The following is a 21,153-nucleotide window of genomic DNA, read 5'->3' as shown; positions in this document are numbered from 1 at the left end:
AACTAAGTGCCAATCTCAAAGGCAAGCTATGGATGGAGAGGATTTTCTATCTGTCTGACAAGGTAGATGCCCAAAGAGCTCAGAAAAGAAACGGTTACAGAAAAAGGTAATGCTGGTGGTTTTCCACCTTGATATCAACTCAATAATAGCATGCTACCAGAATATCTTGGACCAAATTTCGAGGACCAAAATATTGTGAAGGTAAGTGTATATAGGTAAGAATAGGTATAATTTAACACTATGGGGCCTATTATAATCTTAGTCGGAGAGCCTCCGACTTGAGGTTTGAGGCTTTCCGACAGAGATCGTGGGTTTGAATTTTGACCGCCTAATAACAATGTAGGCGGTCATAGTTGAAACTTGCCGGTCATTCCGGCTGGATTCCAACAGGCTCAAGGAGCCTGTCGGCCAGTCGGAGACAGGCCTGTAATTCCAATGGGCGGTGTTTCCCCCGTTGGGATTACGATGCTGTGCTTTCTGACATGGAAAGCGAGTTTGGGTGCCCCTAGCAGAGCCTCCTTCTCTTTGCGGCCTCCGGTTGGGGGCCGTCGGAGCACCTACGCAGTGCAGGGATCAACATAATCTCCCATTTCTGTATGGGAGCTTGTGCTGTGGCCGGTTTACGGCAGCAGCACAAGCTCCCATAGGGAAATGGGAGTATGCAACTGCACCGTGTGCAGTCACATCGTAATTCTGCGGCTGAGACCGCCGACCGGAGGTCGGTCAATCCCGATTCCGCGATGATGCTGGTTGGAGGGATCTTCGACCGACATCATAATCAGCTACTAGATATGTGTACCATGGCAATAAATATATCTTCAAGGTATGTAGCTGTGGATTTAAGAACAATAAATCTATACGTACATATACGTGCTTGCCTTCTCAATATTTGTGTCCTCAATATTTTGGTAGACCTATGTTTCTGTTGTCCCTATTTTGACATACAATTAATGGGGGTATTTCTGAAAGTGATCTGGTGCACAGAGTTCAGAAATTAGTATCTTTGGAAAACTATTATAAGTTCTTAATTGAAGTAGGTTGTGGCAAACCAACTTCCCTAGCCAGGAGAGGCATGGTCACACTCTGACACAGTTGAAGTCCAAAAATGTAACTGGGTAAATTTTCTTGGAATCAAATAAACGTTCAATGATTTCAAGATAAAAGATGTCGGGGAGTCATACTTTTCAGCATCGACCTTTACAGTGATTATTGATCTTCAATTTTAAATTGTCTGTACTTTATCATCAGTAATAGACAGAGGAACAGACCTGGACCCTGATGATTAAAAAACTTCTCATGTACAGAACTTAATGGCCAAGGCCTTAGTGGAGGTATGCTTGAGGGGAGTCAAGGGACTTCGACAGCCCCGTCAGAGGTGATGTGCTGCTCCAGCTCACCTCTCACTGAGTCTATGAATCTCACAACCAAAATAAGGCTTTCTTTATTTTTCTTTGGGGGTGGGATTAGCTGCCACTCTGACACTCTCTACGTCATCCCTGGGGCCAAGGGATTCTCAGCTTAAGAACCTCTGACACCTTTTTCCAGGACACAGCATTTGGTGCTTGGTATCCTGTAATGGCCACCACAACAGAAATTTTCAGATACTATTAGGCAATCAGATCTTCCAGATCCACTGACCTTCCAAGGTTCTGCAAAGTAATAGTCAAGATATATATGAATAATTAACTCTTTGATGCCTGCCCGATATACTTTAATAAGATGAATATCTCAAAAACATTTTCGACAAATTTCCATCACATCAGAAAAAGGGACTATTGAGAGTGAAGTTCAAGTTATATGTCAAGTTTGATGTCTTTCCGTCTGTTCAGCAGAAGCAGATTTGTGTTGGACAGCATAAATTCCTATGGCAATGTGAATGGCAAACAATGTTTTTGAAGCGATACAAAAGGGAATGATGGACGGAGCGTTTGAGCAAATCAAACACTCACCCCCAGTCAACTGATCTGGGTTTAATCCATCACCATTCTTTAGCCCACTCAGCCACCCCATTTCAGACATGGCTTTTTGAAACATTACTCCCCGCTCCCCATGTTTCTGTCCCTGGATGGATATGCATAAAAAAGTAAAGTGAAGATATGGAGACGATTGGTTACCACACTTTAATGAATGCTTAAAAAAATTCTGAAATTCATTTAAAAAACAGTTAAACTGGAGTTATGATTACCAACCAAACATAAAAACCATAGAAATTTGCCAGTTCTGGTTTCTAGAAAGGTTTAATGCAGATTTGTTGAACAGCGCCAAAGTTATTATGAAAATAGAAAACAGCTTTGCAATGGAAACTCTGACCTAACCAGATCTACACCTCACCAGTGTGTAATATATATTCTATGGTTAGTTACACAAACCATACCTCACACACATTGCAACATTACATTGATTGTTTCAATGCATTAATGGTAATATTACATTTTACCTTATTGTTTACATTATGGATGAGAATCACCGTGGATAGTTACTTTATTTAGATATGTGTTATGTAATGATGAGTTGTTAATTTCTGTTATTTTACTGGTATCAATATTTTGAGGCCAAAGGCTGACTGCCGTAGGTGCTGGCCCTAGCACCTGGATTATGACTAGGTCCAACACTCTATGGGTAACCAATCAAAACCTTGCAGCACATGACCTTTAGCCCCACAATGCTTGCTACGCACGGTCTTTGGCCATGTACAGTAGAGAGTTGAGCTTTTGGCCTGGCAAGAGACCAATCCAGACATGTTCTGCTAGGTTGGTCAACCATGGAGGGTTTGTTCGCCCTAAGTTGGCAGGGTATGCCCAGACGTGGGTCTCTTGCTCACTTTGCCACTGGATTCAAGCTTTGCCTGGCTGATGAAGGGTGTTACCCAGGATGCTTGTTTCCAGTTCAAGGAAGACCTGGATTGGCAGTTTAGGCTGGACTGTTCCCATGAGGTACATGGTCAAGACTGATTTGCTTGTAGCTGGGTCTGAACTGAGGTGGGGAAGTGAGCTGAAGAATGATGATGGATTCAACCCACATATGTGACTGGGGGTGAGTGTCTGAAAAGTTTCAGCGCTCTGTCCATCATCTCCTTGTGTTTGCTTTGTTTGCCCTAAGTTGGCAGGGTATGCCCAGACGTGGGTCCCTTGCTCACTTTGCCATTCGATTCAAGCTAGCCTGGCTGATGAAGGATGTTACCTAGAGACCGGTCCCAGGATGCTTGTTTCCGGTCCAGGGAAGATATGGCTTGGCAGTGCGGGCTGGACTGTTCCCATGAGGCACAGGGTCAAGACTGATTTGCATATAGCTGCGTCTGAACTGGGTGGCGAAGTGAGCAACAGAACGATTATGGATTCAACACAGATCTGTGACTGGGGGTGAGTGCCTGAAAAGTTTCTATCATCTCCTTGTGTTTGCTATATATATATATACAACAACACATTTTGTAGGCCTAACCTGACAGCTATTATCTTCCTACACTACAACTTGCAAAGACATATGAGCAGAACAGTGGCGGCCGGCATAGCTAGCGGGTGGCCAGGCGGGTGTCGTGGCCGAGGCCATTGCTGTGCGCAATATAAAATAAAAAAAAAGTACCTTGCCGTAGGGTCCCTCGTCTTTGCTCCTGCTCTCCTAGGGCCAGATGTAGGTCGGTCGGTAACGGCCGAAAATCGGTATTTTCGGCCGTTACCGACCGGTATTTGAGAAATGGTATGTAGGGCCCTTATTTTACAGAATCGGTAAATTTACCGATCGCTAAATTAACCGATTCTGTAAAATACCGAATCGGTATTTTTACCGATTCGGTAAAATTGATATGTAGGTGGGACTCTTCTGAGTCCCACAAGCCTTACAGAATCGGTATTTTACCATCAAATTCAATTTGATGGTAAAATACCGATTCCGGTGTGCATGCACATGTGTGCATGCACACCTGTGCCATATGACAGGCAGACTATGCCTGCCACATGGCACCGAACCTGTTTTTGGGGTGCTAGAGGGTGTCAAAGTGACACCCCCTGCACCCTTGTGAAATTCGGTATTTACCGATTCGGTAAATACCGAATCGGTAATGCCCATTCATTCCTATGGGCTTCAAAGCCCATAGGAATGAATGGGCATTACCGGTCGGTATTTACAGAATCGGTAAATACCGACTTTTACAGATTCGGTAAATCCACATCTGGACTTACCTACATCTCCCTCCTTATATTTTACCGATTCATAAATACCGAATCGGTAAAATTCGGTATTTATGAGTCGGTAAAATATATTTACCTACATATGGCCCCTAGTCTTGGAACAGGAAGCACAGCCAGGTCCCACTGACCAATCACAATGCTGCAATGCAGCGTTGCGATTGGTAAGCACCTAGGCTCCCCTGACCAATCACAACGTTGCAATGCAGCATTGTGAATGGTCTGAGCGCTGCGACACAGTCCTCAGCAAGGGACTGGAGAGGTGGGCATGTTCTCCATGCAGGCTGTAATGCAGCCTGCATGGAGAACAGGGAAAGTGCGCATGACTGGTTTGGTCTGCTGGAAAGGGACGACTAAATAGTCATTGCGCACTTAGGAGTGGGCAAACCACTCTTTCCCTGCCTTCTCCGAGAGCAGAGAAGTTCCGACTAACCACGCGCAAAGCAGCACAAAGCATAACATGATAATAACTTAAACTTATCATTTTATGTTTCGCACTTTGCACTCCTTAAAAGCAGTGGGGCGACGTTCCTCCGCCATAGTGGAGGAGCCACCACTAGAGCTGAAGTAAGTGGTTGCTATACACTCAGTAACAATTACACTTGATGACATACAATCTGATTGCTTTCTTCCACATCAATCACTCCAAGTAGGCAATGTGTGTAGGCTAGATCATCCTGCAACAGCTGTTTGGTCTAATTCAATAACTAAACACCAAGCAGACATAGGCTTTTTTAAATACATTATTTTTCATTGGTTTTCAAGGCACATGGAAGAGAACATGGCATCACAATATACCACTGTTCACAAAAGGATATATAAAAGCACTCTTCTGTTTTCACCTCACCCTCTATTGACTCTGTACTCCAGATAATTCTGAGAAAGTTATCTAGTGGCAATATGGAAGTAATCCCTCCACGGCCTTATACCTTTTTATGTTTGTGTAGACAGCTCTGGCACAATCACTTGATTCTTCAATTTGAGAGCATTTGTCCATACCCTTTACCAATTCTTCTCTTGGCGGGACAGAGTTTGCTTTCCAATATTTGGCAATGTGTCTCCTAGCAAGGAGAGCTCGCATCCCTACTAGAGTACTTTCTTCCCTTGGACCACTAAGATCCTCCATAAGCCCTAGGCTCAATGCCAACGATAGTGTCTGGACAAAATCTTTCCAATATCCTTGGTTTAACAAGCACTGCCTTACTATGTGGTAGAAGTCTCTTAAGTGGCTCCTTGTTTAGGACGAGGAGTGACTTTTGTTCAACTTCCATAATCGTTCATGGGTATAGTATGTCCAGAGGGAGTAATTATGTTGAGTCAATCAAAGACTAGTTGATACTTATAGTTCTTGTGCCACCATTAAGACATTACTCAAGTCACTCTCCTCTAGGGAACAGAGGTCTTCCCCCCAATTCTCTCTCATCACCATGAACCAGTCTAGGGGCATTTGGGATAAGTATCTGCCATAGTCTCAAAATCACCCCCATCCCATTTGCCCAATTATCCAGTAATTAGTTTGGTCTTTGTGGAGTATATTCATCTTTGGTTGATAAGTTTCAAGGCAATGCTGCATGGCAATTAGCTATAGGACTGTGACTGATGGAGTTTGTATTCCTCCTGCATATGGGTCCCCTCCCAGACATGCCGAGTTTGAAGATGCCAATATGACCCCCCCCTTCACGAACTCTTCTAGGCAAGATAATTGTCTCAGTTGCGTTTTCTGTCATATCTGGTTTTCCTGCATGAGCGTACCCTCCCAACGCATCCAACATCCTTTAAGGAAAATGGGCTGCTTTAAAAAAAAAGTTTGCTTTATCAAAAGCAATCACAGACATGGTTGTCTACTGACCCTCGAGGCCACCATCCCTGTGATGGCAGCGAATCCCATTGTGACCCACCTCATTAATATTCATGAGGTAGGCCTATTTGTGACCCACTATGAATAGCTAATGAAACTCAAAAAAGTTTCATACATTAGGAATTGCAATTTCCTGATTGTGATTTACAAAAAATCGCAATAGGTAATCACTATTCTTATTTTTGTCCATCTGGCCCATAGAGGCGCACAAGTAAAGGCAAACGTTTCCCCTACACTCAAAGGGTCTGATGTGTTGCTGTAATAGGACCTGAAAGTGAAAAGAAGCCAAAACAAAGTATTATGCCGCTGTTCAGTGATTCAGCACATGCATGTTAATTTTCAAACACATCCAAGTTAAGTTTACCATTTGACTGCTTTCCTTTCACAGGAAGTACATTTATATATGATTCATATTATGAAAGCAAATAATCTTCCATCACATTCTGTGACCTCAAGCCTTTCTCGTAGTATTTACCTACACTAACAGTTGGGGTTATTCGCCAACATACTATAGCCTAGTTACTCTGAGTCAATTTTTGTCTAATACATGTGATGTATGAAATATATCCTTCTACCACCATGTCAGCTGTCCCTCTTTCTATGCACTATGGAATGGCCTTGTGCCCAATCTCTGCTGCAGCTGACTCCCCTGCAGACAGTTCTGCTCTCAGGACCTGCAGCTAACATCCCATGTGGCCAACACCCATTGTGCACGGCTGAAAGCCATATGTAGCATGGGTTGGTCGAAACCAGCCGCGGCCCGTGCAGGTAAGAGCGGTGGGGCAGTGGGGCCGGGTGGGGGGACGGGGGTATTTTGACAGACGACGAGGGATAATGAAGTATTTATTTAATTTCCCCTCGTGGTCGTGTGTCAAATCCCCCCCACTCTCCAACCCGGCCCCACCACTCTTCCCTGCACGGTCCGCGGCTGTTCGAAAGGCCATGCCACCAGCCCCGTGCCAAGCCCCCCCCCCGGCACTGACTCCTCCCCCCACTACCCAATGTCCTATGTCCAGGCCCTTCACCCAATTGACAGTGCATCCATTGCCTGCCTGCCTGATACATGTGGCTAGATGCCTAGACTGTGGTCACGCCCTTTGCCGAACCCGCAATACAGCCTACCTCTGCTGCGCAGTGTACTCTGCCATGCACGGTGAAAGGCCAGGGTTAGGAAAAAATGCCCCCGTCCAGGGACATTAATTATCCTTTCCCTTCCTGAGCAACGATCCCACACTAAGGCTTTCATTCCAAATTCTGGCCCACAGTATCTCGTTGGTCAACCACTGTCAGTCTTTTCTCACCCAATGTTTGTTTGGTTTTTCATGTGTACCGAGGAGTCTGGGTATAGCCACAAGACGACATATTTGTGACTATATAAATCAAATCAAATGAAAAAAATAAATAAAAACAAATTCCTGAATTTTGAGGATTCCAGAGACATTGACCGAAACGCGTCAACCACTAACTTGTTATTATGGGAACCACTCAGAAAGACTTAAAGATCTGGTTTTAGAAGAGAGCAGAGCATGGTTTTTGCACTGATGAGGACTGACGCGGCTCAGCGCCATCTGTAGACCTCTGATGTAAACTTGGTGGTGGCACCAGAGCCAGAGGGGCCTTAGTGTGTGTAGCCTGTTCACTACCACAATATTGTGAAGCCCCTAGCTTCACTAATGCTACAGCAAGAAATAGAATTAGCAAGAGATGGAGTGGGGTTCCTGTTTTTTAAGACTTTTGTTAGACATCCCCTGTCATTCCTCCTAGACTAGGTTTTTATTAATTTCTTGGAGCATTTCCATCAGTCTATTGAGGTGATAACCACCATCCCTTGAGCCAGCTGCCCAGTGAGTAGAGTGTCCCTGCAAACATGCAAGTGCATCTATGGTTGGTTAGCTAATTGTGGGAAAATAATGATTTTTTTTGCATAATTTCCCAAAAAGATATCTAAAAAGTTATAGATGAGATGGTACAGGCAGTGATTATGGCAGTACAAAATATGAATTCTTGCATTGCCTATGATTTACGAAACCGCATAGCTACGCTCACTGATATAAATTTATTTATTTGGAAATGCAAAAGTTTTGTCCCCAAACTTCAGTGTGACAGTTTTTGAAAATACACACATTTTCCTACCAAATACACACTTTTTAATTTGGAAAAATAACCTCAGTTTCTCTAAAGAAACGCATAATTTTCATGAAAATAAACTCACTTTTGTCAGGAAATGCCAACTTATTTTTAGTAATTGCATATTAGGTGCACAAACATCAATTTGTCCTTTTTGTCAAATACTTGCATGTACTATTGCCATGCATGGATACAATCTGCATTAGATCACCCTCTGATACTATGAATGGCCACAATATGCAGAGAATTAACACTTTTATGCGTAGGTCAGCAGTGTACCAAATAAAGGTATCATTGTGCCATAGATATCCACAGTAGGTCACAAAGTACCACTTTTAGGCATGAACAATGATCATAGGAGGATTTAAGCACTTCCATGCCATGAATTAACGCCATTATGCCAGAGGCCAGCATTATATTAGGAATAGGCACCATTATGCCATGGATGCTCACAGTTTTCCAAAAATTACCACCAACATGCCAAGGTTTCCCTTGAGAAAGTCTGTAATAGCAAAAACATTTGACTGTTCTTACAATGGCGTGTTAACCTGGTGAAATATATTGTTTTGCAGCTGGAGAATGTTGTGGGGTCCTTCATTTGAAATGTGACATTAATGCCACTCACCGTGGGATATTATCTACACTCAAAAATAATGTCATTTATGCTATACAATTGCATAAAAGCAGAAGTGTGTATGTTATCCCTATGCCTGGAGGATTTTAATACAAATGTGCTTGTTTGCGGTCTCTTGCCTCCAGCTTTGAAGATGACCATCCGAGTGGTGTCCAGTCTGGACGGAGACCTGATGGTGATTCCTGAGGTCAGGAGCCGGACCCTGTACCGGCACAAGGGCTGGACAGAAGAAGAGCTGAAGAAGACGGTGCTGTGGCTGACTGACGGCGACACATGCAGCTGCGAAGAGATGAAAGAGCCAGGCGCCATCGTTCTGGCTTTAGGGCACAAGGTAGATGATCGCTTGGTCATCTCCTGGGTGAGGAAATGGCAAAAAGGCGAAAAAGATCTGAAGAAATTTACAAGGGTTGTTCGGAAAATGCACTGCTGATTCAGGGAAGATGCAGAAGGGTCTGCCTGGAGAGGAAGATATATAGCGCTTTAGCTGCATAGCTCCTATCCAGCTAAAGTTGTTAGTTGGGATTTCTCTTCCTTGTTGGGACATCAGCAGCTTTCATTTTACGAAGAGGACGCCAATCATCTCTAACTTTACCTTTTTACATTTTTGCACACACTCGACATAAATATTTTTATGATTCCTGTTAAGTTTATCATAGTGGCGCCTTCGCCGCTGTAGTTAAAGAAATATGAACTTTTACTCATTGTCTGTACCTTGTTATATTTGTATTGGCTATCAATAAGGTATCTTCCCTGGCACAGCTGGTCCTTAGGTGGAACGAAAGCTTAAGAACTGGTAAAAATAGCACATTGTTGCCATATTTTTGGGGAGTATGTACGAATGAGACAGATCTATTGTTTAAAAGTTGAAACACTTATAGGTTTACAAGACTTATACTTTCATGATGCACCAATCTGTTGACACACAGATGTGTGTTTTACGGCTCTTTTGAAATGAGACAATTTAGTGGGACCATATCTTTCACAACCCATACCTTTCCGCTGTTAGCGGCCCTGATACTGTCATTTGAGAGCGCCCTACCAGCCATTGAGGTAGTAAAGTTTGTAAAGACACCTCAACATGAAATGATATGTCTTCAAGATGTTTTGGAAAAGCTGCCTTCCTGATTAGCTGATGCACTTATCTAAGAATGATCCCCCAGTATGTCTCTTCAAGTGGAACTCAGAGCTATAACCGTCAGGTTATATTAATTTTAAAATGAGCAGTGAGTGAATACTGCTCACCACTGGAAAGAATCCTTGCAGCCGTAATCTCTAGCTTAGGATGCGATTTCCGTCAACCCTCTACACACCAACCCGGTCTCTCCCAAATAATGACATTAGAAGAGATGTGGCTGCCGGCCTTTTGTGACCTTCTCGATTCAGGAGCATCAGAAAAGAGAACATTTGAGAGACGAAGCAGAGCAGAGTATACATGTGTGGGTTAAAAATGGTAAATGTAGCGAGATTTAGGAAGATTGTTGATTGACAACAAGTTATTTTATTTAGATATGTTGGGCCATGGGTGCCTCCACCCCATAGACAGCGCGTGAAAGTGGACATCTGGTGCACTGGTGTCCAGAGCAGAGGCGGCCCAGAACTCACTTTTCTTAAGTATTTAGCGGATTGGGCCTGGGATGGCAGCCACAGTCCAAGAAGTTCAGTATAACCTGAGTATTTCAGATCCCCTTTCTAGGTGCACCACTGAGGCATGCTTCAGAGAGAGCACAGAGATAGAGCATGTTGAGTGAAGATTGGGGATGGCTGAACAGGTGCCTGGCACTTGCATGAGTAGGCACTTGAGCGACGGGTCCATTGTGTTAATTTTGGCGGACATAGCAACAGTTCTAGTGCTGAGAAGGAAATTGTTGCACTCCTAAGTACAGGAGGCGAAGATGCATGCTTGCTGCGCTCTCCAGCAGACGGTCTATTACACAGCCAGTACAGCAAACTGAAACACAGCAGAGAGGGTAGTCCTAAGCGAAGGAACACAAAGCCATGGAGTCCTTTCAGGATCCCTAGACCACACATGAAAAGAAGTTGTGTGAATCAGAGGCCTTTGGAACAACACGCCTCTTCTTTTGCAGGTTTACTTGGGGTCCCTCAATTTGATGTTCCTACAGTTCAAGTGTTAAAACAAATTTGGGTTAAGCGCATTAGTTATTTACTCTAAGAATTATTATTTTTGAATACATTATCTTCACTGTAGACAGTCTAGATTTATTGTTGTATCCTGGTAGACACGTTGAGGCAAATTCTTAGAGCATGATATTCAAATTAGCAACAGCAACCACAGTTAAGTATCTAGGCTGTGCAAACAACAGATTCTCACCATACCTGGGTAATTAAAGTGTGCACATCTCTACATCCAACCACAAAGGAAACACCTGAACCTGAATTCTCAGTACCTTTGCTATAAATGGCTGAAACTGTCCGAGAAGGCATTTGTGCTCACTAGTGGTAGGGTCGGGGCGAGGAACAGACTGCGGATTCATACATAAAGGGTTGGTCAACATTTGCAGAGGGAGCTATGCTTTTTAATATGTTATGTTAATGTTGCTACAACACAGGACCTGTTGTATATTAACATAATCTTTTTTGTGCATTAGGGTGAATGGGAAGGCCCATATGCCAGGCCTGTGCTAATGCAAGCTTGCTAATAATACAGACTTTTAAAGCTAAATGTGCTTGATTTCCACATACTTTTCTGTTGCTCATAAGAACTGGCCGGAGAAGGGATTTTTCCACCTTCTGCAGCATTTAGCATTTCATGGTAGCTAGAGATGCCCTTCAGTATAGAATGAGCTTGTGTAGTTCCTCTGGTACAGAACCAAAGAAGATACAGCAGACAGCAACTTCCATGAGTTTCCTGAAACTATAACTAAGGCTTTGTCTATCTTCTGTAACGAGTACAAGAGCCCTCTTCGCTCCAACATACGTTAAAAAGGTTTAAAACGTACAAATGTTTGGGGTGGGCCAAGCCAGATGTACGGGTTACTAGAAAGATGCTGATAAGTGTAGCTCTGGCTTCAGGCCTCATAGCAAAATGTATATGGGGCTAAACATGACTGCATAGAACTCAAAATATGTAACAGCTGTGGTCAGCAGTTAGTAACTTATATAGGGTTTTAGACTGACGGTGTAAGGATGTATCATGAAATGTGATTGGTGTATATCTCATGCCAATTCTGATCATCATTTGTTTGCTGGGATTTTGCTATTTATTGTGGTAGTTCTTACATGCTGAGTAGAACAATACATAATAAATAAGGAGTTTATTGTAAAAATACAATACTTGTGTGTGTCATCATTTCAGAGTTTGGGACTGGGCTCTGCACAATCACCTGCCCATGGGAGGTCTCTGACAGGTCTGTCTGCTTATTTTGTAAAAAAAAAAAAAAGTGCCTGGGCTCTCGTCAAGAGGGCACTGCAGCTTGCACAACACATTGCCCCTGCCATGCTGCCAATGATTGTAACAAAGCAAACACAAGGATATGATGGAGGGAGTGCTGAACCCTTTCAAATGCTCACCTCCAGTCACAGATCTGAGTTGAATCCATCATCATTCTTTAGCTCACTTTGCCACCCAAGTTCAGACATGGCCATATGCAAATCAGTCTTGACCCTGTGCCTCATGGGAACAGTCCAGCCCGTACTGCCATGCCAGGTCTTCCCTGGACCAGAAACAAGCATCCTGGGAGCATTGTGATTGCTTTTGCTTAGTTCGCCCTAAGTTGGCAGGGTATGCCCAGACGTGGGTCCCTTGCTTATTTTGCCACTGGATTCAAGCTAGCCTGGCTGATGAAGGGTGTTACCCAGAAACTGGTCCCAGGATGCTTGTTTTCGGTTCAGGGAAGACTTGGCTTGGCAGTTCGGGCTGGACTGTTCCCATTGAGGACAGGGTCAAGACTGATTTGCAAATAGCTGGGTATGAACTGAGGTGGCAAAGTGAGCTAAAGAATGAAGATGGATTGTACCCAGATCTGTGACTGGGGGTGAGTGTCTGAAAAGTTTTAGCGCTCCGTGCATCATCTCCTTGTGTTTGCTTTGTTCGCCCTAAGTTGGCAGGGTATACCCAGACGTGGGTCCCTTGCTCACTTTGCCACTGGATTCAAGCTGGCCTGGCTGATGAAGGGTGTTACCCAGAAACCGGTCCCAAGAGCTTTGTTTCCGGTTCAGGGAAGACTTGGCGTTTGGGCTGGACTGTTCCCATGAGGGACAGGGTCAAGGCTGATTTGCATAGCTGGGTCTGAACTGAAGTGGCGAAGTGAGCTAAAGAATGATGATGGATTCAACCCAGATCTGTGACTGGGAGTGAGTGTCTGAAAAGTTTCAGCGCTCCGTCCATCATCTCCTTGTGTTTCCAATGATTGTAACAACACAACTACTAACCATAACACTCCTGCAAATGTGACAATCCTGTCTATTTCAGGTCCCCAAAGCTATAAGAATGTTTTGGCCTTCAGGTAATAGTCATATTTAATGTATATTGAATTCATAATTAACTGTCGTTGTGGTCATCTCTAAATGAGTCAAACAGTGCCACCTTGTGACAGACTGTCACAAACGCCGGTGCTGATGCCAAGCACCGGAAACCACTGGCTCAAATTAAGCACTGGACTTCTAACACTTGTATCTAAACAAGCATAAATAACTGAAAGGGGTGAGCAACACTTGCTAGTTTCCTTTCCTCCAAAAATGTCCCTGTTTTCTATTTACGCTTAGGAAACCCCAATAATTTGGGAACGCAACCTGGGAACGCAACCTTTTTCCACAGCAGGTTCCCACACGTAAGACAGGGAGTACTCCATCATTGGTAACTTTGCCCAGACATACGTGACCAGCCCTAGCCAGCTATGCACCACCCTGAGAAAGAGGCAGGTTAAACATAGATGAGACAAGAGAAATGCTGATGGAGATAGTACATACTGCAATAGCGAGGCACCGAGGCAATCACCTGCAAAACACTCAAGCACCTACCATTAATCCACAGACTACTAATGCGATAATGGGGTGTTGCCAGCAAAGCAGAATGAAATTTCATTTTAGATTGTTAGATAAGTCTCAAACACTCAAAAGTAACATGTTTCAAAACAACACTTAGTTCTAAATGTAAATATTTAGAAAAGGGAATACTTCCCAAAGTGTTCGTTCTCAAAATGTATACGCACTGTGTGAAAAGGGGGAATGGATTAGGAGTTTGGGGGTCAAGGTATAGGGGCTAACAGTATGGGAAAAGGGTTTAAGGGTATAGGGCCAAGAGTTTTGCCATTGGTTTACGGTGCTGAGGTATAAGGCTTAGGCAGTAAGGGGCTAGGTGCGAAAGGTAAGGAGTTAAGGTACTGGGTATTGGTAAATGGTTAAGGTCATAGAAGTTAAGATATGAGGTTATGGTATAGGGTTAAAGGTATGGGTTTAAGGTTTAGGGGTATAGGGCTAAGGGATTGGAGTGCAAGGGATAGGTGTATAAAGTTATGGTTTTAGGAAATAGGGATCATGTGTATGGAGTTAGAGATTAAGAGTCTATCGCTTGAAGTCGTGTATCCCCGGTGCGTCCATTGGGGGCGTTGCCCCACTAGCCATGGACGACCGTCACGCTGAGGAAGGATTCAAAATGTATATTTATAAATCGGAGCGTGACTGCGTGAGCAAACTATCTGCCGTAACCAGTAGCTCAGCATACCGGGAGGGACAAGCCCGATCGCAGATGGTGTGGGGGCGGGGCTGCAGCAGTGATTGACAGCGTCGCACAGCAGGCTGCAGAAACCGCGCAGCTGCAGTGTGCGCATGCCAGAGTTTGGCGACTCATTTTTTGGACGTAGCTGCACATGCGCACATTGGTACCGTACATTCCCCTCCCTCCCAACAGCGACTCAGAGTGCGAGGAACCCCGGCCCCCTGGGTCCTAAATGGGCAGGCATTAACCCTGCTCTTAGCCAATCCTGGCAAAGTGGTGCTGCTAATGCAGCGCCAGGATTGGCTGAGACTCCACCGCGCGCGCAGCCTGGTGCATTCAAGTCAAAATGATGGAACAACACTCGTGTCTCTGAGGCGACGGCGCAGCGCGTGATCCGATCCGGGGTGTGGAGAAGGAGCGGCGGTCCGGACTGAGGAAGGGAAGTTTTCTTTATTTTATTATTATTACCCTCTCCGTCCCCCGGCCTGCACAACACTCCCAGCGTCCCCCCCTCACCAGCCTGTAACAGTGGTGCGAGACCTTGTTGTGCCGCAGGGCTGTTCTTTTCTGTGTGACAAATCACACTCCTCTAGGAAGAGGGACTGGCCTGGGAGAGTGGGACAGGACCCCTCGCGTTCCCTCATGCCCTCACTCCGTGTCGTATCCCATCCCTGGGACGGGCAGGGCCGCGGCGCCATGGGCGGGAGGCTCAAGCAGGGAAGCAGCATGGAAGAAAAGTCCCTCATGGCTGCGCGTCACATGGGCTGCAAACGTTTACTCATTCCGAGATGAGTAACTCTGTGTGACCAGGTCGGGCCGGGGCTTTCACCGAGTCCGGCAGCCCTGCAGGCGGAGCCTGGGGTCCGGGGGCGAAGCATGCGTGACCCTCCTCCGTTCCTACACACTTTATATTTACAGTCAGATTGCAGTGTACAAGCTCTCTACAGCCAGCCTTTCTTTACTTTTCTAAAGTCTTCGTCTTTCCTTGTTGTGTGAGAATTCGGTATACTTTAGCTCTCAAGTGCCCCGTACTGCAACGTACTATTGGATCCAGTGCAGCCCGAAGGGAGGTGAGGGGTATATTCCATTTTACATAATTGCTATATGCCCCCTCCCCCCAAAAAAAAAGAATTGCCCAGAAGCACACAATATTTGGTCTAGTGTGGAAGCCAGGATTACAGGCAGGTCTTCAGGTTGTAACATCATCAACGGAACTGAGCCATCAGGCCAAACAACCACGACAATATGCATCTTATAAACATGTGTGCACATTTCCACTGTCACTTCTAACCTCTAATCAGGGCCACTTCAATCATACCATTTGCCGCCATGGCGCCTTCGTGTTATGTGTGTAAATATGGATTTACCGCACTAGCCACACAATGTGTATAAGTATATTAAAACAATAGCGCAACAGAATCTGGTACACATTATGTTGCGCAATGTGCCTTTTCCTGCTCATAATTTAATCAAAACTGCCACACAATTTGGTCCTCCATAGCCGCCCGCATAATTCCAAAGAAATGACAATTTGGTGGGAGCAATGGCTCCATGTTGTGTTAGGACAGCACAGTGCTTAATAGGTGTTCCTTTAGATGTAATCCTTCAAGTGGTTCTAGGTGTGTGGACAGGGCTGGTGCACATTGAACCTGCTGGGTACTTCTAATATGAGGTGTGCTTCTGCTGCCATGCCTGTGTTCTTAGCTGTGGTTGTCGAACTAAGTTCTTGAAAACGTACTTGTGCCTAAAAGTTGAGCTTCCACTGCACTTGCGCTGTTACTTTAGGAAGTATAGGAACCATGTCAGAGTTGCTGTGCAGCCTTTAGTATTTATTACTTTCAATTAGTGCCTTTCATGGTCAGTTGCGTCTGCCATTCAGGAGTAGTGACTGTGGTTTGAACACTGGGATGTGCTTACTAAAAACAAAATGTATTATAGATGTTGCACGTATTATTGCATGTATTTCCTTAGTTTCGAGGCCTTTTGTCTTTAAATCCAATCGAGAGAAGCACGCTTTCTCTGCATGAAGACAAGAGGTTGATATCGGTAACACCGTAACAGGAAGTTAACCTTTTAGCAACGGCAGAATCCTTCTAGAGACAGCATGTCACAAGACGGACAGTAGGGGGTCCCTTGAAGTGTTAGGGGCATAGGGGGTTCGAGCACTGTAAGGCCTGCAATATTCTGTGTTACACGCCTGTCCCTGCAGCTTCACTACTTAATAGTACAGTGCTTTCAAAGCGGCTGCACAGGCAGTGCGCTCCAAGGAGTCGGAGGGCCTCTTGGTGATGTGCTGGTTTTGTGCCCCTGTAGCAGCGAGGCACCTTCCTTACTCCCATGGGACATGGCTTACTCGGTGGACTTTCACAATTGCTTTATGAATCTTCTTGCTTTCATAAATTAGCTTTAAAATGCACGAATCGCCCTCTCTTTTTTCAAAATTTTCCTGGGGTGAGAATCCCTCCAAACTTCCCATATGACAGTCAGGCTCACTCGCGGCACAACACTCACCCCAACTTTTACGCCCACTACTTTCAAAAGTCACCAGCCGCCACTGATTCTGTGCCTTAGGGTAAACACAGAATAATGAACATGTGACTTCCAGTGGCAATAGGGCCCAGTCTCCATCAGTGTCAGTCATGATGTAGCTTATTTGCCACCCCATATACGGCTACACATGGTATTCCATCTATAGCGGTATAGCCACTGGCTCAAACAATTACAGAAGGAGCACAGTACTTTGCCTGCTGCTGACACTAACAGGGTATATAGACGCTCTAGCAGATATCGTTCTTGGCCATATAAAAAGCGATTGAGCACTTTTGGCCATTCGCTAGAAAAGGCAGCGTCTCTATAGAATCAGAAATAATTGAAGCTGCCATGGATTATCTCTCAACTTTATATCTCAATGGGAAAGACAGAGAAGGGACTAGACCACAGAAAGCCCATGTGAATGCTGAAGAAAAGAAAAAACATACGCAGAGATCTCAAGGCGAGAATTAGAAAACCCGGTTGTGATTCCATAGAAAGAAGTTTGCATCCTTTTGTGAAGATGAAGAAGATCATGAGGTCTATCACCTGAAAGTGTGAGGAAATGAGAACTCTGACCCCTTGCCTTCCAGTCAACCTCTAACTCAAGACTGAGATTAACAATACTAGATATAAAACACTGTAGGGAAAGAGGTCAACAAAACAAGGGAAAAAGGATAGTAATCAGGTGCTGGACACCGAAAGAGGACAGATATACAAGGTCAAGACAGGTGACTACAAATGCAAGCATTTGGTGATTTAGCATTTTGGACTGGACAGTCATATTCACAATCAGGATATGTATTCACCTTTCTTATTCTGTCAAAGTGCAAAGAAGATCAGAGAAGGCCTCCAGCAGAGCAGTACAGGGCAGCAGCAGGGCACTGGTAGAAGGCAAACGCAAGAGAACAAAACAAAAAGTACATATGTATAAACACCGGAGTAACGGGAGGAGAGAGCAGAGATAAAAAACAACAAAGATGTACAGCAGAGGGAGACCGGGGCCGACTTTGAGCAAGAATGAGGTAAACCCACCAACACACAAAGAGACATATTTACAAGCCCCTATCGCCACCACAAAGTCACTTTTTTGATGTGGTGGCGATACAGGCTTCGTTTTATTTACAAGGTAGCCTTAAGTCACTTAGTGTGGTTTAACGCTGCCTTGTAAATAAGGCCCCCATAAACGCAATATTTAGCGTGAAAGGGGAGGGCAATGGGTGTTGCTGTGGGCGTTCCATCGCAACACCCATTGATTTTGACGCTACCCCATATTTACAAGGGTGGTGTACATATGGAGCAATGCCAAAATTAAGACCAGGAAAAACCTGGTCTTAACAGGGTTCAACGAGGAGAAATGCATTATTTCTCCTCGTTTTTGCTGTTTGTATGTGTGCTACACATGTGCAGCACACATAAAAACAACAAGCATGATTGTTTATATGAAGGAAGGTATGCTTTCCTGCACCTAAACAATCATTTTAAAAATAACGAGATGCAACTTCTATTTATGCTGCACAAAGCAGCACACACAGAAGTTACAAATCGGCATTTAAGATTGTTTATATGCAGGAAGGGACATATTCCTGCACATAAACAATCATTCTAGGTTGCTAAATTTGGCGCCAGCGCAGGGGCAAATGCAGGGCTGCACCGTATTGTTGTAAATACGATGCAGCCCTGCATTTCAGAAGTGACTTCCTTGTACATATGCCCCAAAAATGTTTAGAGGCACAAACTGATTGGAATCTTGCCTCTTAAGCTATCACAACCACCCATGCCCCTGAACAGGAAATGGAAGTTAATGCAAATGGTAGCCATATTGGATAGAAAAGATAGCCATAGAAAATGATGGCCTTGACAGAATTTATTGTGGCAGACTCACATAGCAACAACACTAATAATATTTCATGCTCGACCTTTCACATTTTCGCTGGCCCCTTAGTCTCCAACTCCTAGTACACATCAGTTTTCATGCTAGACATTTGCTCCACAATCCTCCAGGTAAATCACTATATGTATTGCCACAATATCTGCAGCATAATACAGGGAATCTACGCCCCTTTAACCTTCTTAATCTGTATCCTGACAGTACATTCCTTTCCAGCAGACACCATTGTTTACTAGGGCGACAGGCAAAGAATGCTGGTACTAAATAAGTGATGACACAAATTGCTGAATTCTTAATTTTGTTCACTTTTCTGAAATCCATAGCTTTTTGGGTTTTACACTTGTTCCACTACATACATAGAAAAATAGATATAAATCACAAACATAGAAACATCTAACTACCACTTCAAAAATTAGAAAACTGTATTAAAAAATATGTCTGTTCCCGAGAGCTCGCAAGACGATGATCTTAGCACACCAAACCTTTTGTTGATGTAAGTTTTAAGTGCATAGAACTTTCTTCTCATTTTTCAAATATCAAATGCTACAGTTTGCCTATTTTCTTTCGTTCCTTCCAGGGAAATCCCCAAACCATGGGTATCATTAGAATCTGCCACATGGAAACAAGCAGTGGCATAGCCAATAGGTCTCGCCTTTCGGACCTTATAAGTGTTTTGCCAGAGCTATTGGCTTTGCCAATGGGTTTAAGCTACGTTGTAGAGTAGTGTGGCTGCTGTACAGCATGTTGAAAAGTTATAATAAAGTGTTGCAGGTAAGGGCGTGGTTACTAATAACAGCAGACACAAAATAACCTATATTATAACATATATTAAGCAGGGGTAGCGTGGGCTGATTTTAAGGGGAAAATACTGGAATCTGTATGGAGGCAAAGGGGGATGAGGGGCTAAGGGGGAGGGGAAATACTGGAGTCTTGTGTGGAGGCAAACGGGAGAAGCGGCTGAGGGGGAGGGGAAATACTGGAGTCTTGTGTGGAGGCAAAGGGGAGAAGCAGGAAAGAGAGCAAGAAGTAAAACAATATTGTGTTGCACCTGTGGCTATAAAAGTGGTGCATGAATCAATATAAGTGCTTTGTGTCATTTTGTACAAGAGCTCGTTCAAAAAATATTATTAAATAACCCTGTATTTGTTCATAAACTGAAACGAACTGTCTCATTAATAGTGTGGAATATATGCAAAGTGCTGGTACTGCGACGTTAAAAGTGTAGAATATAATCGGAGACGTGCTGGCGCTGTCCCAGTAGAAGCATAGAATACACAATGAGAAACGCTGGCTCCGAACACTTTAACAGACTCCCCGGAGAGGTTCATTGATAGAATAGCAGCTCTGCTCTCTATGCACAGCGCATGTGACATTCCCTCCCGCTCTCTGTAGGGACCATCTCGAACTTGCACCTACCAGGGGTCACTGATGGAAGGTCACAGAAAACGAGATCAGAGCACAGCAGTTTGACCCTGTGTGAAGACATATTGGCCTTTGGTGATGTGAGGCACACAGGGATTGGCTGCCGTCCTCTGGGTAGAGAAAGCAGGGTGACCTCGGCGAAGTGGGGCTGTGTGTCCGTTTGCTATTCCAAGGGAGGAGGGAGGAGGTGGGAAGCCTGCTTAGAATGTGAGAAGGGCTGGTGCTGCTTCAATACAGCAGCTGTGATCAGTCGTTTGTGTACCAGCGCGTGACGTGACAGCAGCCTTCCTCCGAAGTACGGAGCCGTTGAACTGCAGGAAGGTAAAGGGTGACGTTAGGTTGCGTGCCCACCCAATCCTTGCCCTCGATGCTGATCCTACCAACACGTTTCACGGCCTCTGTGACAGGCTGTTAAATAACTATACCAACACTCTGCTTCTCACATCCCTTCAGCTGACTTTGAAGCTGGGAAACTAGGTTTGAGCTTGGCTGGAAGCTCTAAAACATCCTGTGACTCTGGGCAAATCACGTAATGTTCTGGTGCCTAAAAAAAAACAAGCACAGCAAAGCGGCCGCGACAGTGAAAGCGACCATGATACAGAACAGATGCCCTGCGCACCCCTGCTCGCTCCCGCAAGCTGCAGGCCGCCACATGTACCAGTGAATGTCTGGAGTGATTGCAAGAGGCCCTCTCCTAGAGCAACGCATGCACGCTGCGCTAGGCGAGACCTAAAACAAAAATAAAAGGCAATGTCATTTACAATGTCAATAGCTCAAAGTTTTGTAAATGCGAGACCTATTGCATTACAAATGTTTGTTTAACTAAGAGTGCCTGCC

The 21,153-nt window shown here is 44.5% G+C and overlaps 1 protein-coding gene and 1 long non-coding RNA gene across 2 annotated transcripts in view; one reads left to right on the top strand and one right to left on the bottom strand.

Moving 5' to 3' along the window:
- The window catches only part of LOC144773544 (secreted frizzled-related protein 2-like), a 33,408-nt gene extending 21,322 nt beyond the window's left edge, over nt 1-12,086 (top strand). Inside the window, exons 3-4 of the mRNA XM_078658626.1 lie at nt 8,926-10,363; nt 10,413-12,086. Coding sequence (XP_078514752.1) covers nt 8,926-9,230 — 305 coding nt within the window. The 3' untranslated portion in view covers nt 9,231-10,363; nt 10,413-12,086. The remainder of the gene's footprint in view (nt 1-8,925; nt 10,364-10,412) is intronic.
- LOC144773954 (uncharacterized) overlaps nt 1-21,153 on the bottom strand; it is a 200,848-nt gene that overhangs the window by 135,751 nt on the left and 43,944 nt on the right. The gene's annotated exons all lie outside the window — the stretch shown is intronic.

The sequence above is a fragment of the Lissotriton helveticus genome, chromosome 8 (assembly GCF_964261635.1).
Source record: "Lissotriton helveticus chromosome 8, aLisHel1.1, whole genome shotgun sequence".
NCBI lineage: Eukaryota > Metazoa > Chordata > Amphibia > Caudata > Salamandridae > Lissotriton > Lissotriton helveticus.
The sequence above is the reverse complement of the archived record's forward strand: the minus strand, read 5'-3'. Positions and strand labels throughout refer to the sequence as shown.